We start from the raw sequence: 16635 nt of genomic DNA on the forward strand, positions 1-16635 counted from the left end.
TACTGATTCCCCATCTTAAGAGTGCATGTAGTACATTACTAATGCAACGAGGAGGAAAAAAAGGACATCTCATATCACTTTCATCTCAAACTTTTACTGTGTGTTTCACTTATCGTTCTGCACTTGCCAAATCAACACATCTGTTTGAGGGAAACAACCCTCTAAGAAAAACAATTCTCTCGCAAAGGCTATCTGTATATGGCAAGCCAACGCACCCATAAAGGTGATAAACTGGGTTTATTGCCCGAAAAACTTAATTCATCGCCGAAAAGTTTTCAGCGATAAACTATTCAAGTTTAAGTATTGAAAAACTAAGTTTATCACGACAAATTTAGTTTTTCGCTAGATTAACGTAATTTTCGCTCGATAAAAAGAGTTCTTCTAGAAAAACCTTTTCCGGCAATAAACTAAGTTTTGTTTTATGGGACACTTGGCTTGCCATATACGTATTTTAACGTTATAAGACATGAAATTTTGTTTTGTGTTAAAAATAAGCCAGAAAGTTGTTAGATGCGACTTTCGCACACAGTGGTGCGTAGCTGATCTTGAGTTGTGCTACCTAAAAACTTCATGGTACACGACTGCGCTGTGATATGTCTCTTCTTCCTCTTTTGCAAAAACGTCTGGTGAAATGCATACCGGTACCGCTGACTCATTATCGTATATATGATGGGATTGATGGCGCAGTTTATGTAGGCAAGTGCTCGTGCGGCGTAAACCAGACTGGTGAATACGTCCGTATCGATGAAGTTGTCTTCAGTGACGTTAAGCAATGACAGGATCTCGAAAGGAGCCAGGCAAGAGAAGAACGCGATTCCATTGATGACAAGCATGCGCGCGATCTGATCGCGCATGCGTGCGTCCGTCTCAGTTGTCCCGCCGGAATGACTTTTCAGGCGGTTCAGAGAGTCGTTCAATCCACCGACAATCTTTATATACATTGCAGAGTTTAGTACCATGGCTATGAAGAAAGGAATCGTCTGCATGCCGTTGGCGTACATCCTAATCCAGGGGTGTACAGCGGTGCAGATACCCCATGAGTCTGGCAAGTGCACCTTAAACCTTCCATTTGGCCAACGCAAACATATCTTTAAGAATACACTAGTTGAGGGGATCTGAGTTAAGGCTAGGCAGAGAGAAAGGATCCATGAAACCGAGACAAGAACATACGTCTTTTTCTTATTGAAAATGTATCGATTCTGTGGCGTGCATACGGCGCAATATCTTTCAATCGACACCAAGCTCACAAAGAACAATGCCGCGTAGTAAGAAGTATCGCTCACAAGGTAGATCCATACGCAGCCGCCGTTTTTGATCGGGGTATCGTCACCGTGTATGGGCGATTGTGAGTATCGATAAAGTTTCTCTACAGTTCCTGTCGTCAGAAATAATATATCTGCCAAGGCCAGGTTGATTAGATAGCAATTCGTAGAAGTGTGCATTCTCGGAACACGAGAGACAACGAAGATGAAGGCCAAGTTATCGACAACACCGATAGATATAATAAATGGGAGAAATCCGAGGGTGTAAATGACCTCCCCGGTGCTATATTTGTATCCTTCCGCGTCCTGCTCAGTTGTCACATTCTCGGTGAAGCTACACGCTGAAATATTGGTCTCCATTATCGAACGGAAGGGCGGTACACGTCGTCCTGTTGAAAATATAAAGTACAGCTTGTGAGTGATTTGGGATAGCTAAAGTATCATCACTTTGACAGAACCATGCTACTCTCAAACAGAAATGTAAAATATGCTCTCGTAAACTAAGTTTACAGATTGCACCTTTTGAGACCCTGGACTGTTAAAGGCAAGAGGGTGCTCGTGCATTTTCACGCCGGGCGTTCTTAATGAGAAAATCGTTCGTGCTGCCAAAAGCATGCAGCGTGCGAGACCATCTTCCGTGATGCAGTTTGTCAAGCTAAGTGCCAAGATGGATCATGCGTTCCGAAAAAGGATGGAGAGAGAGTGAAAAGTGAGTGATGCGACAGTTGTACCTGCGATACTCGAAATGAAGAGGGTATTGGATTACAGGCCAGGATTTGGGGTTACCTGAGTTTAGTGCTTTATAGTTAGCCACCTCGCGAGGATCTAAAATCTCATTCACTTTTCGTTTCGCCAGTAGTAGACGCGACAAGCTCCACGGAGTCTCGTATTTTTCTAGCAAACCAAGGCGCAGGATGTCATGAACTAATAGAGAGAGAAAAACAAACAAAACAACAGATGAAACTATTATTTATGACTGAACACCGCCAAGAAGGTCAAACTTCTTAGATATTGTATATAATATATACATATATATATATATATATATATATATATATATATATATATATATATATATATATATATATGGTAATGATTATGCAGTCATATTCAATGCAATGTGTATTAAACAGTTCAAACTGCTGCGTGTACTCATAGTTTTAAATCCAGTCTGGCTTTATAACGGCAGTAAGTTTGACACATGTTCTCATCTTTGATTTGCTTCACAGATTGTTCTTAATTTGATATCTTGTTCTTGCTCATAATTACAAAGCACATAAGGCAATGTAACTTACGGAATGATATAGGAACCAATCTAATTATTCTTACTGGTTATGACCCCATTTTACCTTGCTCATTGTTGCATGAGAGTCCTGGCAACACGTCGACCTGTAACACTGTAGCCATCACAAATGAAAGAAGCAAGCAAACATACACAAGCTAATAAAACATGAAATATTTTCAAAAGCTTGCAACAATTATGGCTTAGTAGAGAAGTAACCCCGAGGTAAAAGCTGGAAGGAAAAAACAACAGCAACAACAACCAAACAACCCGTCATCAAAGACTTTGAAAAAGGTTGGAAGAAATTTAGAAGGAATTATTTCGTATTTTGATCGTTTAGAAGCACGAGGATCTTATGCTACAGGTTCATTAGTGTACAGAAGTATAGGAAATGTTTGAAAACGAAAATATAAAGAATAGTCAGGGATATTATAATACACACAAAAAACAACAACTACACGATGCTCAAACTCTGTACAATTAAAGAGCGCAGAAGCATGCAGTACAATTTACCTAAAAAAGGCAGCTTCTTTCAATATGACATTACATCCGTATGCATTAGATATTCCTCGTGGTAAATCCTTCCTTGATGAAGATAGAATGCGAATTTTGACCTGGTCCATTTAATTGATCCTGTCTACGACAAAAGAAAGCGGGGAACTGTTCAAACAGAGAAAACATTGGTTAGAGAAGAAAAACCCCAGCTTGTCTTTGATACAGTCTTTTTTTTTCTTAAATCAAAGCATTCCTCAAACAAGCACGACTTTCGTCTTTCATCACGATCAATGCAATTATCGAACACAATGACGATGGTTTGTCGAATGCAAATGCTCTTGCTCCGTGATTGTTTGTATTCGGCCGTTGTACAATCTCCTCCAGATATCTGCTGTTACGCAAACTCATCTTTTCCTTTCCACTTGATGTACGACGAGCTTCCCGTTACTATCCTTTCCACGTGTTTACAGCCACGATATTGGGAATTAACAAAGCACACACGCAAACTAACAAACGCAAGTTCCACAAAACGATAAAAGAGCGCGAAAATTTGATTTTCAGTTGCTTTTAAAACATTGATCTATTTCCAATACATGCGACAGGATGGCGTAGTCCAATACCGACAGGTGGCTTCCCAGAATGTCGCTAAACACACGTAGCTTGAATCCTTTAGTAACAACACTCATCCATCCATGTTGTATAAGTTCAGATTGAAACGCATCGACAACAGTCCACCGAGCACGCCCGCTGAGTAAATGTTAGCAGCCACTCCAATCAGTTCGCAATCTACAATCCACTGAACGTTACTCCGCAGAACCAAGCGGACAATCATTCGGTCAAACTGGCAATTTCTTGAATTAAACCAGCACAAAGAGAGAGTCGGAGCGATGCGTGCAGTCAGTCTAAATTTCCCGTCGTCTAAACATTGAAATAAGGGAACACTCGTTCATGAAGGAAACATTGCTCATTCTGTCGAACACTGGGATCAATCAATTACATTCCTCGGCGCGCATGTACATACGAATTAAAAAAACAACAACAGCTTCATCATTTTGAGTACACTATGCACGTGAAAGAACACACACACACAAAAAAAAAACTCCTGTCGTATCATTCACCTGATGAGATCAATGCCTCAGAAGATCAATATCCCGTCAGCGTTCACGACTTCAACTGCACCCGAGACCAGGGACTAAATTCAAACAACCCTAGCTAGATCCATGATTTATGTTGGTAGTAATGCCTGTCATGAAGTAGCAGTTCAAAAGAAAATATCCGGATGGCGCCCTGGGTTAGATTCCGACGCCTCTCCAACGAGTCTCCTGAGGAAGAAAACTCATCGTCTCTTATCGCCAATCACGGTAAATGCTCGTTCGACGTCTGAATCTGTTCCTTTCGGTAACCAGCAGGGTGTCGCATCGGAAGCTATCTCACGTAGATAGCAAAGGTGTCGAAATTGCTCCCTTCTCTGCGATCATGGGTCATTTTCACTGCCAGACAAATTGAATTTTTATGACGTGAGGTTGCAAAATAAAAATGCGATAGCAGCTAGCGATTATGCTGCTATGAGAAACACAATGATAACACAACAGTAGCCGGTCTACGCCTGCAAACAGCAATCAATATCAAAGAGGTAGGCCCACGTCTCTGACATCGATTAAGATTTCTCAGTCATTAGTGTATTATCCGATTATTCCATGCTGCTACCCCTTTTAAGTCTCTTTCATCCAATCTTTCAGTTTCAACAGCTATCAGAGAGGGTGGTGTCCATGGCATAGTAAATGGAGATGGCAGCTTGGATGATGATTACGGCATAACAAGTCCATTTACGCAGATAGGTGCACATCCATAATCACACCTATACATAAAATACTTTGCCTCAGTGTCAATTTTATTGTCAACCCCTGCGGTTGTCACAGCTATGAAGAGTCATCTTAAGCCGGATTCCAAATATTCATGAAATCGTGTGTGTGCGCAGTTACCTGCTGGACGTCAATTACCGATCGAGTCAGTCGTGAAATGTTCAGGTAAGTGATGTATTTGCTTAGTTCCGCTTACATACAAACTCGACACACTAACATTAATCTGCGACGGTGAATATTAGAATATGTCCATAAAACGTATCTACCCAGGTTGCTACGCTGTGCTTTATTGGAAGACAGATATTGTTTGTCGATGCAAGACGTGCTTGTATTCGCCAAACAGAAGAAGTATGAAAACACCTGCCCTCGAGCACTTCTGGTAATTCAGCTCTCCCTCGGCTCCTAATGTCACTCGAACAATCCTAACAAATCACAACGGAGACAAAAAATGCTATATGGCCTAGGGGAGGTCTCCTGGCCGTAGACGGATAATAAGCTTGCCGTTTTATCATCCTTGTATCCTCAATGAGAAGTGAAAGGAAAATGCTTCAGAAATCGCTCACGTCTAATTGGCGCGGGCCACTACCGAGGATGCTCCACTAATTGTCGACGAAACCTCCTCTCAGCACGGAGTGACTTCTCACGTACTGCAGGCATCAGCGTTTGGCAGGAAGCTGAAGAGAGTATTGGAGGAGGAGGAGGGATGTAGTCACAACTCTGCGCTATTCAAGCAACCTCCCCCGCCGCCTGTCTACTCAATGAGTGTGTGCATGTCCAGGCCTCCGTGGGCCGTGTGATTCTTTTAAAGGCTCAATGAGTTCCTGTCAGTCCCTGACTCTACACGTCCTCGTCAAAATCTTGACAATCATTCGACGCTACAAGAAAAGAACAACAAACAATGTCACCTCACCTTCCGCCCCTCGTTTTGTTATTCTCTTTTCGTAACTGTCTATATCTACACAATCATATGCCTATCTTTTAATCCCTCTTCCTTTCTCGTTCCTCTCCCCTTCTCTCTCTCTCTCTTCTCTCTATGTGTCTGTGTCTTTCTCACACGGTAATTTCTTCTGCACTGTGTCTCTCGGTCGTCTGCGCTCCTTGCATATTTCTTTGACACCTGCCCTGGAAGTGAGCATGCGCACAGAGGTTTCATTTTCTCATCACTTTCCCCGTCACTGACTTCCACGACCTACTAATCAGTCAGCGGCAGAACATCCCCAGAGCAGACGGATTGATAAACGAGTTTGTCTTTTATAAACAATCCCTGTACATAATCAGCTCTCGTTTCTGGTGTGGGGACAATTACTTACACCTCTCTCACGTACTCCTCTTTCCACTCCCCCCCCCCCTTCCTTTCCCAATCTTTTTTACTCCTGAAAAGCATATTGGGATTGTTTCGCCTATGTATATTAGACTCCAAAACCATCAGAGTCAAACCTTATCGTGTGATGCGATATGCACCCAATTAGCATGATGACAAAACAAGCGACCTCGGTATCAAAAAAAGAAAGAAAGAAGAAGTCATTTTTGCCGATAACAATGAGCTGTGAACTTCCTCAGTCGCTGAATAAACTGTATATCTAGCCAATGTTACCATGGCGATTATTTTCATAGGTTCTCATCCACACCTCTGGAACAATCACGCAAACTAAATCTCCTCCTATTTTCCTTCCAACGGCTGCTTGACGGCGAATTACGTGAAATTCAGAGTTTTAAAAGTGAATACGAAAGGCAAACGCTCTATCGTGATTACTGTGCATTTCTACTACATGTATGCATGTACATGACACGCATGAGTGCACACAATTTTCTATCATTTCCAAATCGGTAATGATACAGAATGCTAAATGAGTGCACATATAAAAACTAATATCCACACACATCAACGCATTTATTTCTCTTGACCACTTGCACTATTATGACTGAAACATTCTTTCTAAGTGAAAACTTGAAATTGACCATCCCTAACTCATCCTTGCGCAAGTAAGGACTCGGGACAAAATGGATGAGCAGGAGCTCAATGATTAGGCTACCCCATAAAAAGTAATGATTATCGTAGCAGCAAAGCTATCACTTTATTACGTAATGACTGCTCTTATGTAAGTAATGTCGACTATCACATGTTTCAACATTATTCCGAAAACAAAACAAGAGAAGCCCCAAAAGACCGCTTTTGTAGTCTCAAGAACAGAAACATTGAAGAAAAATCTCCTTTTTTCATCGTGTGGAGTGGCGCCTCTCCGAAGACGTTTTAGGCATCTGCCATCAATTTGCGACAGTATTTTTAGATTGAGCCCGATTCAGCTGAGGTGGTATCCTGTTTCGCTTTACACATGCACACACGATTTGAATATTGCTTCCACACTACCTCTTAAAGACGACTGTCGATGTCGGGAAACACCTGGTCTTACAGGCGTACGTTTGCATTTACCGGTTTGCACATTGACTGAAAAGAATACTATTAAAGACCTGCACATTCTGTGATGACGCAGAACTCTATTAGTGCGCTGGAATGCTTCCGTCCAATTCAGTGCATCCCAACCTTCATGTTGATGTGCCATATCCTGTTACGGCACATTTTGGTGACTGCACATTTTGGTAAAAGAAATTTGTTACCAAAATGTGCCGATAGTGCACCTATACCTGACGGGATCAACTGTTACCAAAATGTGCAGTTAAAAGTGGATTTGCCTGCACATTTTGGACAATCAGCACATTTTGGTATCTGAACTAAAAAACCATGGATGGGCTTGAGAGTTATTATACAGTCAAGGAGTTAAGGTGATGTGGTCCTGCAGTAAAGACAGGCAAGACACTTTTTAGCTCACCCGAGCCGAAGGCTCGAATGAGCCATTGCGATCACTTTTCGTCAGCCGTCCGTCGTCCGTCGTCAGTTGACCGTCGTGCGTCGTGCGTCGTGCGTCGTGCGTCGTGCGTCGTGCATAAACTGTTTACATTTTCATCTTCTCTTTCAGAACCGGTGGACAGATTTCAACCAAACTTGGTGGGAATCATCCTTAGGGGGTAAGGACCCAAAGTTAATCATGTGGAGTATGTGCCCGGGGGGGGGGGGGGGCAGGGGGAGGGCCCCCAAGTGAAAAGGAGTAAACTTTAAAAATCTTCTTCTCCAAACCCAAAAGCAGTACAGTCTAGTATGTAGATACCTTTATGTATGAAGAATGTAGTTTGTTTATGGCAAGACCCAAGATGGCCCCCTTGGGCCCTAGAGGGGGTGAAAGTTTGAGGGGTAGGGGAAAGTGGGGAAAACACATTTTCGTCTTCTTCAGAACCAGTGGGCGAATTTCAATCAAACCTGGTGGGGATCATCCTTAAGGGGTTGGGTCCTAAGGTCGTTCATGTTGGGTATGTGGCCCCCATGGGGAGCCCCCTTCCCCCCCCCCCCCCCCCCCCCCCCCGGAGGGGAAATAGGTAGAGATTTGTGCTCCGGACCAAAAAGCATTACACTCAAGATATGTTGTAGGTGGATATCTTTATAGCTGAAGAATATAATTTGTTAATGAGAATACCTAGGGTATCCCCCTTGGAGACGGGGGGGGGGGGGGGCAAGGGGGATAACACATTTCATCTTCTTAAGAACCAGTGGGCGGATTTCAGACAATCAAACTTGGTGAGGATCATTCTTAGGGGGTAGGGTCCCAAAGTTGTAAGTAAGTGTGGGTCAAGTGCCCCCTCCCCCTCCCCCTGGGGGGGGGGGGGGGCAATGGAAAAGGCATATTTTATACATTTTAAGATACCTTTCTAGATGAGGAATGTAAACTGTTCATGGCAATATTTAGGATGGCCCCCTTGGGTCCCTAGAGGGGTAAAAGTTTGGAGGGGAACAAACAAGGGGGGTGGAGAGAATCACATTTCCATCTTCTTCTTCTTCTTTTCTTTGCATAAATTTGCATAATTAATGAATTTCAGAATTCTGTGTTGAACTCTGGTTGTCCCAACCAAGCCCTATCGGATCAAACAAGCAGAATCAAAACCCACTGCTAAATGTAGGAGAAGTATTAACATTTTCGTTAATTTCAATTCTGGGGAAAATGGCATGAATTTGCATTAGAAATGAATTTCAGAATTCTGTGTTGAAGTTTCAGAGCCTATCTCCATAAGTCAGGGCAATCAGAAACAAAATCGGCCCAGAAAAAATGACAGAGAGGAAGCAAATCTTATCATTTCGAGCACACATATACATACACATACACATACATACACACACACACACACACACGCACACACAGAAACACGCCGTTTCATAGTCCCCTTAGGCCACCGAACTCATTCGGTGGGGCCAAAAACCAACTGCTTTTACATTTTGTTTTTGTTATGATTTTGGAGGAATAGAAAGTTACCAAAATGTGCCGTCAATGTCCTGCACATTTTGATAAATTTACCAAAAGGTGCAGGTACCAAAATGTGCCGTAACATATCACTCGCTATAGAATGTATAATGTCAAATGTATGTAAACATTTCGGGATGGAAATAGAGGATGATGCAATGATGATAACGGTCAGTGCAATAAGATTATGTGGTATTTGTTGCGATATTTCCGTTGTGTAGAACGGTCTGGGTGCAACAATGAATAACAGAGTGAACCTCCTGAGGTATGATTATTTTGTTTTCTTTTTCTTTAATCTCAGCAGAGAATGACTTTAATGTACGTGTTTGTCATCTCGATATAGTATTATATACAATCAACTCACATCACCGCAAGCTGGTAAGGTACAAGGTATAAGGCATGAAGGCATTATGTCAGATCCAAGTCGTTTTGGCTGTCAAGAGGCGGAATGTGTTTTTGAAGTATTTACAAGAAAATTTTTATTAGTAGCATTACAAAGCAAAATGTTAATTAAAAACGATTAAATAAACACTGATATTTTAAAGTTGTCCTCGTTATTTATGTATCTAAATACAAAATCTTCGAGTACGATACCGAAAAATTCTACAATAACGGGCACGGTCAATCTACGTACTGTAGTTGCAACACATAGTACACACGAGCGCACGCACACTAACAACACACCAATACATGCATATATGTATACACACACACAAGAAGTCACTTCCACAAACTTTCATAAAAGTGATGAAGCGTGAAATACTTACATTGGAAAGTTTTAGCAACCAGAATGCACAATGTGGCAATGATACAAACACTCAGATTTGATAAATTCTAAGTGGAAAATTTGCAGTCAGCATGCATCTTTCTTTTCATTTTCTAACAGCATGTAGATTAGCACGCGCCACCATTATACATATATTCCATTAAGGTGTCTGTATGCCTCTGGTATAGCTCTTTCACGCCGCCGAACGAATGGCAAAACTTGATTAATGACAGTGTTTCTCCATTGGGACTAATCGCTCAAGACAGCGGCAATGACTGGAAATATGTATCACGACTATGATTTCAACGACTGTTCTAATTCTTGCAGTGCTTCCAACGGATAACCAAGAGATAATGTGTACCATCGTGAAGTAGCTAAAACCGAAATAAAAAGGATTGAATATATACTAAAATTAGATATTTCTTTTTCTTCAAATTTTTCAAGTGAGTCAGAATAGGATGCTGGTTCGAGGATGGGATGGGGTAGCTCGCTTCAAGCTAAAGAATCTCGTTAACATCTTTAACCTGCTTATTCTAGAGGGGACGCAAAGTGGGAGCGATGCAACAGGAAGAGATTTTATTAAGCATTCCTAGAGTTGCGATTTTCACATTATCTAACTACGGCAAACCTTATTCTCCTTTAGTTTTCGAGGCGCTAATGTTCTCTTTTTTTCCCCCAAGCACGCACTTGTGGATGAAATGGAAATGATGCACTTAACGGAAGACCAGTTTTGGTGCTGCATCTATATTATCCGTCACAGCTACCCTCTGGAGGAAAGGAAATTTGAATAAATGGAAAGGTATGCTACACGAAATGCATACTTCGAGGAAAAGTTGATGTCCAAATCGCCATTGAAAGGGCAAAAGGTTACAACTCTTATCAGATTGCTTGCAGCATATTCCAAAGAGAAGAAATGAAAAGCGATGAAATCATACAACCCATCCGCAGCACAAGGGAGAACGTCAACGTCACGACTTGCGGCCTATAATGGTCTCAACTGATCGCAATAATCCTGGCACCGGGTGGGACTATCTGCTCGGATGATGTTGTGCTGATGAAAAACTTCTACCGAAGAAAAGATGACATCGTTCTCCGGGCAGCATTTTAGCAACGTCTTAGTCATCATACATACGAACGCACATACATCTACATTTACACACATACATGCACACCGACAAACATTATACATAATACATAACATATATACACACATACATGCATGTACAGTTAACAACAAAATTATTCATACCCCTTTGAGTTTTGAGCAGATTTCTTACAAGTGAAGGAAGGAGTGATGGTGATTGGGTGTTAAAATTTTTACTCTTATTTGTCCTCTATAGATTGACATTAATTCCAGTTTCACCTCATTTGCATAACAATAGAAATGTTGAGATATAACACCCAATCACCAGCACTCAATCCTTTACTTGTAAGAAATCTGCTCAAAACCAAAAATTTCCCTGGGGTATGAATAATTTTGTTGTTAACTATGTATGTATACACTGTAAAAACATCGGTGTTAGATTTAACACCACGGGTGTTAAATCTAACACCGATCAAACTTCAATAAAGGACCACACCCACAGGTGTTAAAAATGCACTGTGATGGTGTTGAAAAGTGTTCACCTGACACTTCGTGGTGTTAATTTGACACTGTACCTGGTGTTATTTTGACACTGTACTGGTGTTAATTCAAAAATGACACCACATGGTGTTGATTTGATATTTGTTGGTGTTAATATCAATGGTTTAACACCCGTCCAGCTTCAATAAGAGACCACACCAGCTGGTGTTACTTTGGTGTAAATCTATTTTCACATTTTTTCAAAAATCTAGTATTTTAATGTAAAATTCTTGATCGTCTTGTTTAAATTAAAAATCAACAAGAAGTGCAGTTACTAAGAAACTCTTTAAAAAACAGTTCAAAATTTGGAAATGACACCCGGAGATGTTAATTTAACACCATAAAAGAGCACCGAAAATTTAACACCAGCTCGGTGTTCACTATTTAACACCGGACTTTTTGCAGTGTATATATATATATATATATATATATATATATATACATACATACACAAAAGCATAGAAAGACACACTTACATATTACACACAGGGCGAAAAAAAAGGGTTCACTCATATTTCTGAACAAACTATTGTCTACAATATATCCATGTGCTTTGAAACAATTTCAAATGGTCTAATTTGGTAACCATTGCCATTTTAACATGTGTTTAAGCACTGTTCACCAAAAAGGCCGTACTCAGAAAATATAAGGTTGACATGTTCTGATAAACTGAACAAACACGTCCATGGATTCTCGCGCAGTGTAAGGCCATTTATGTGAAATTGGTTGATCTGTCTCAACCACTGTCTCGCAAGAATTTCATCTGCCAATAAAGTCTGCTGTCCTCGGCGAGACGATGCCACTTCCTGTCTATACAATGACAAGTGACGAAGACACTGTTTGATTGCATGCATCACGCGTCATTTCGTCCAATCAACGAGAGGTCATATAATACTCGTTGTCCACCGGTTTCTATCCTGAACAGCACTAGGTTACAGATGGAAAAAAGAAAACACACCCCCAAAACAAGAAACGAAATACCTTTGGATCAGAAACTGTGTACTTTTAGACGACGAGTTTTGTAATAACGTTGACCGGAATGATCACTAGATCCGTCCTGTTGAACGTGAAACCCTTCTCTTTATTCAACTGTCTTAGAAGTGTCATGACAGTCGGACACAAAATAAGAAAAACTGTGAAATTTTAAGCTTCACGTATTCGTGACACAAAGTCACCATATCAATAGCAACCACATAATGCGAAGTTGAAAAGCCGAAAATGATATCACCTGTATTTTTTGTATCGCTTCGTTCACTAAAGAAAAACAAAATATGGAGATGACTTTGCTCGATAATATGCAAGCCTTTACCTCACCCCTTTAAAGTTCATCAATGCTACTTAAGTCAATGTGTAAGTCAGTTTATGTACAGCTGAAGACTGAGGCATCTTGTTCATAATATCATGACCCCATTTAATCGGATGCAAGGTGGTCTCGACCAATGTCATTACTTTGGGGTTGTTGCCGTTGTTGTTGTTTTCTCACACATGGAACATTAACCTTGATGGAAAGAACACAAATCTTTCACCGTGTGAAACACATTGTGAACAAAATGTGAAATCTCTTTACAGTGTTAAATTCGAGCGTTTTAACGTGTGTATCGTTTGAAGCGTGAAACAAAACATTCGTGCACACTCTGTGAAAACCCACACCCTAGTGTGAAATCATCTTCACACTGTTAAATTCAAGCGTCTTCACATAGGCGACTATGTCATGGGCACACTGTGTTCTTTTCAGTAGGGAAATGCCACAACATTCTTAGTTATGTCAAATCCTGATAAAAGTTCGCCGTTCTGTTTCTTGGATATCAAATTATCGGCTTATATAGCCATTCCTTGCAGTCACCCTAAATATCGAGTCGTTCGCTTTATAACCAAAACTGCAATAAAATAATAAATCCGCTCAGGTTGATTCGGCAATAGACCTTAAAATGTGCACTGAAAATGTCAACTTTGCTGACTTAGGTTTTGGGATGATTTTGTTCTGAAAGAGTTACCGACTTCCAATTCAATCCAATTCAATTCAATGGTTTATTTTTTTTTCAATCAAAGAAAAAAAAAATAGGGACAAGTTGTCTATATGACTTTCGTTCATAAGGACAGTTCATCGAACACAATTATAAAGTGCATGCACGAATGACGTTATAAAAAAGAAAAGAAACAGTGCACACTTCGTCATGATAAAAAAGAGTAATCATCCATCTTTCCATCTTGATTCAAAGAACTTTTTAAGTACTTATTATTTTTAGAAACAGAGAACTAAATATTAGAAGTACTTCTAAAAGATTTTGTCGACCCATCTATTTTCGATCTCAATTTGCTTTCTCCCTTGTTCAATCATTTCATTTCATTTATTTTCACTTACTAAAACATGCAACCCTAACCCTAACCATAGCCCTTACCCTAACCCTAACCCTAACCCTAAACCCTAACCCTGACCCTAGCCCTAACCCTAACCCTAACTCTAACCCTAACCCTAACCCTAACCCTAATTCGTGGTTCTGATATATAAAAAGTGTACAGTATAGAAATACCATAGAAACCTTTAAAAGCCCACATAGTCAGTCAGATATCAATACAAATACGCTGGTGTGACCTAATGTTCTTTTTCCACACACAATAAATAAGACATGGATATTAGCCTTAACTTTTAATCCCTTTTCTGAAAACTAGCATTCCTAGACATTTGATTTTCCGTCATTTATCTGGGTAAGTTAGAAACATCAAATTCGATGAATTATTTTTTTCACGACAATAATATTCTTCTAAAACTGAAAATGTCTTCTTTCATTAACTAACTCTGAGTACAAAATGAAAATCAGCCACAGAGAGTGTTTATTATTTTGTATTGCAAGATCGCATAATTGCGGAGAAGTGAAGTCAAAACAGGTTTTTCTGCGTATCGAGTCGCCGAAAAGCGGACAGGCGTCAGTCTTGTCAAAATTGTTAAATTTATCAACCTACTTATTCCGACATAATGGTAAGTTCCCCATTTATAGATAGAGGGAACCTTTTTCATGAACAAATTATTACCTTCTTTCTTTTGGCCCTGCAGCTGACGAGTTACTATAAATGGGTTCTGTCCAAGAAACAAAAATTAAATGAAGTGGAATCGCATCAACAACAAAAATCCACTCCAAACGTTGAAAGCGTGACGTTATCACGGTTTTAAAAAATGAGTTATTTAGGAGAATTACGGAGGAGCTGAGACGGAGCCGCCATGAAAGACGAGCCTTTAGGTGTTTTGTATGAGGATTATTAATGATAAGAAATAAACACGCATAATCATCGTAAAACTCTGACATGAAGGAAACTGTTGATAGTAACACACCTGATCCATTCTAGAGTCCGTCGAGTATACGACCGTATAACCTAATTGTTGCTGAATATATACATTGTACGTAAATAGGTTGCATCAGCTGCCGTAATCATTTCATTAGAATAATGTGATGCTGTTCGTCGAAAACGCAACCATTGCGATTTGATGGTCTAATTACACTCATCAATTCAAAATTTGCTGCGAAATAATTTCTTTGTTCTTGTTGAATATTAACAACTTTGAATCTAACTTTCTATCTTGTTTTAGTTAAAGACTTACATTCAATTGAAAAAAATAAATAAATTCAGCAGAGAAACAGGACATTTCCATGTTTTGCGAATCTTACAACCAGTCATAATAATTTACCAATAAAGAGCCATTGATGGAAAGTTTACTCAGCAACGGAAATAAATAACAATGGGATACATTTTGTTATTCCGAATGTATAGTATTAATCTGAAGGTTCTTAATCCGAAATGAACCTTTGTAAAATAAGTTTTTTATTCCGAAGGTTCGTCAATCGAAGACAAAAATAAGGCTATTTCAAATGTTCGTTATTATAGCATACACGTACCTGTTTTTTATTTTTCCTTTTTCGGATTAACAAACCTTTTGCATATTCTAAAGGAACATCATCTAAATAATGAATGACCAAGTGGCTCAAATGAAACATATATAATATAGATAAATGAATAAATACATTAATTTCCTGTCCTTGTTGTTGAATTTGTGCATATTTCTTATTAATTGTAATCATAAAGGATTCATAGATACACGTGTACCATAATCTAAACAAATGTAACATCAAACCACAGAAATGCATTTTCTTGAATTCAATGGGTAAAATTTGTTTAGACCCATGCTTTACTCAACAGGGCGGCAATTGGGTGAGTCAAAAGTTCTAACCAAGTCTGTAAGTTAAAGTTAACTACAATGTATATAATGGGAAGAGTGCAGTCAAAGCGCTTATTTATGACATAACTGACTATGACTATTCCATTTATGAACCATTTCTATATGCTGTACATGTGTATAATGTATGCATGTATTATGCATGCATTTTGTGAATAAAACAAATCAAATCAAAAAGAATGAAAAAGACAAAACGATGGAAACTATACAAGATGATTAGAGGTAGAGCAAGACAGTTTTTTTTTATTTATATCACAAGTTCTTTTTTTCCCACAACTTTCAAATGTTTTCAAATGCAATAAATTTATTCAGAAACAGAAACAAAACAAAACAATGTAAAAAAAGATATCGTGGTTATCTATTGAAATACATTAAACAATCAAGCAATATAGTTATTATCAAAAACAGCTCAAATGAAAAAGTGGGCGCCATTTGAAATCGCACTTAATAACAACTCATTTATACCGGTAGAAAAGTACCTCAGAACAGACACTCCCATGAAGCTCGTCCGTATCAGGGCAATTACCCCCGGCTAATCTATGGTTAGTGGTAAGGTTAGAGTAAAGATTACGGTTAGGGTTCGGAGTTTGAGTTAGGGTTAGGATTATGTTAAGGATTAGGATTGGGATAACGGCCAGGGGAAGGATCGGGTAAGGGTTAGGGTTAGGGTTTTTAGGGTTAGGGGTTAGGGTTAGGGTTAGGGTAATTGCCCGGGGGGGGGGGGGGGGGGATTGCCCGAGACCCGAAGCAGTCTCTAAACACATCGTATC

At 39.7% G+C, this 16635-nt stretch overlaps 1 protein-coding gene across 1 annotated transcript; it reads right to left on the reverse strand.

Moving 5' to 3' along the window:
- Window positions 1–506: 506 nt before the first annotated feature.
- LOC139745088 (neuropeptides capa receptor-like) lies at window positions 507–1622 on the reverse strand. The gene has a single exon (XM_071655509.1). It carries the CDS (start codon window positions 1620–1622, stop codon window positions 507–509), a length of 1116 nt encoding a protein of 371 aa, XP_071511610.1.
- Window positions 1623–16635: the final 15013 nt, after the last annotated feature.

The sequence above is a fragment of the Diadema antillarum genome, unplaced genomic scaffold (assembly GCF_040938485.1).
Source record: "Diadema antillarum isolate AM-2024a unplaced genomic scaffold, OU_Dant_1.0 seq00001234_RagTag, whole genome shotgun sequence".
Taxonomy (NCBI): domain Eukaryota; kingdom Metazoa; phylum Echinodermata; class Echinoidea; order Diadematoida; family Diadematidae; genus Diadema; species Diadema antillarum.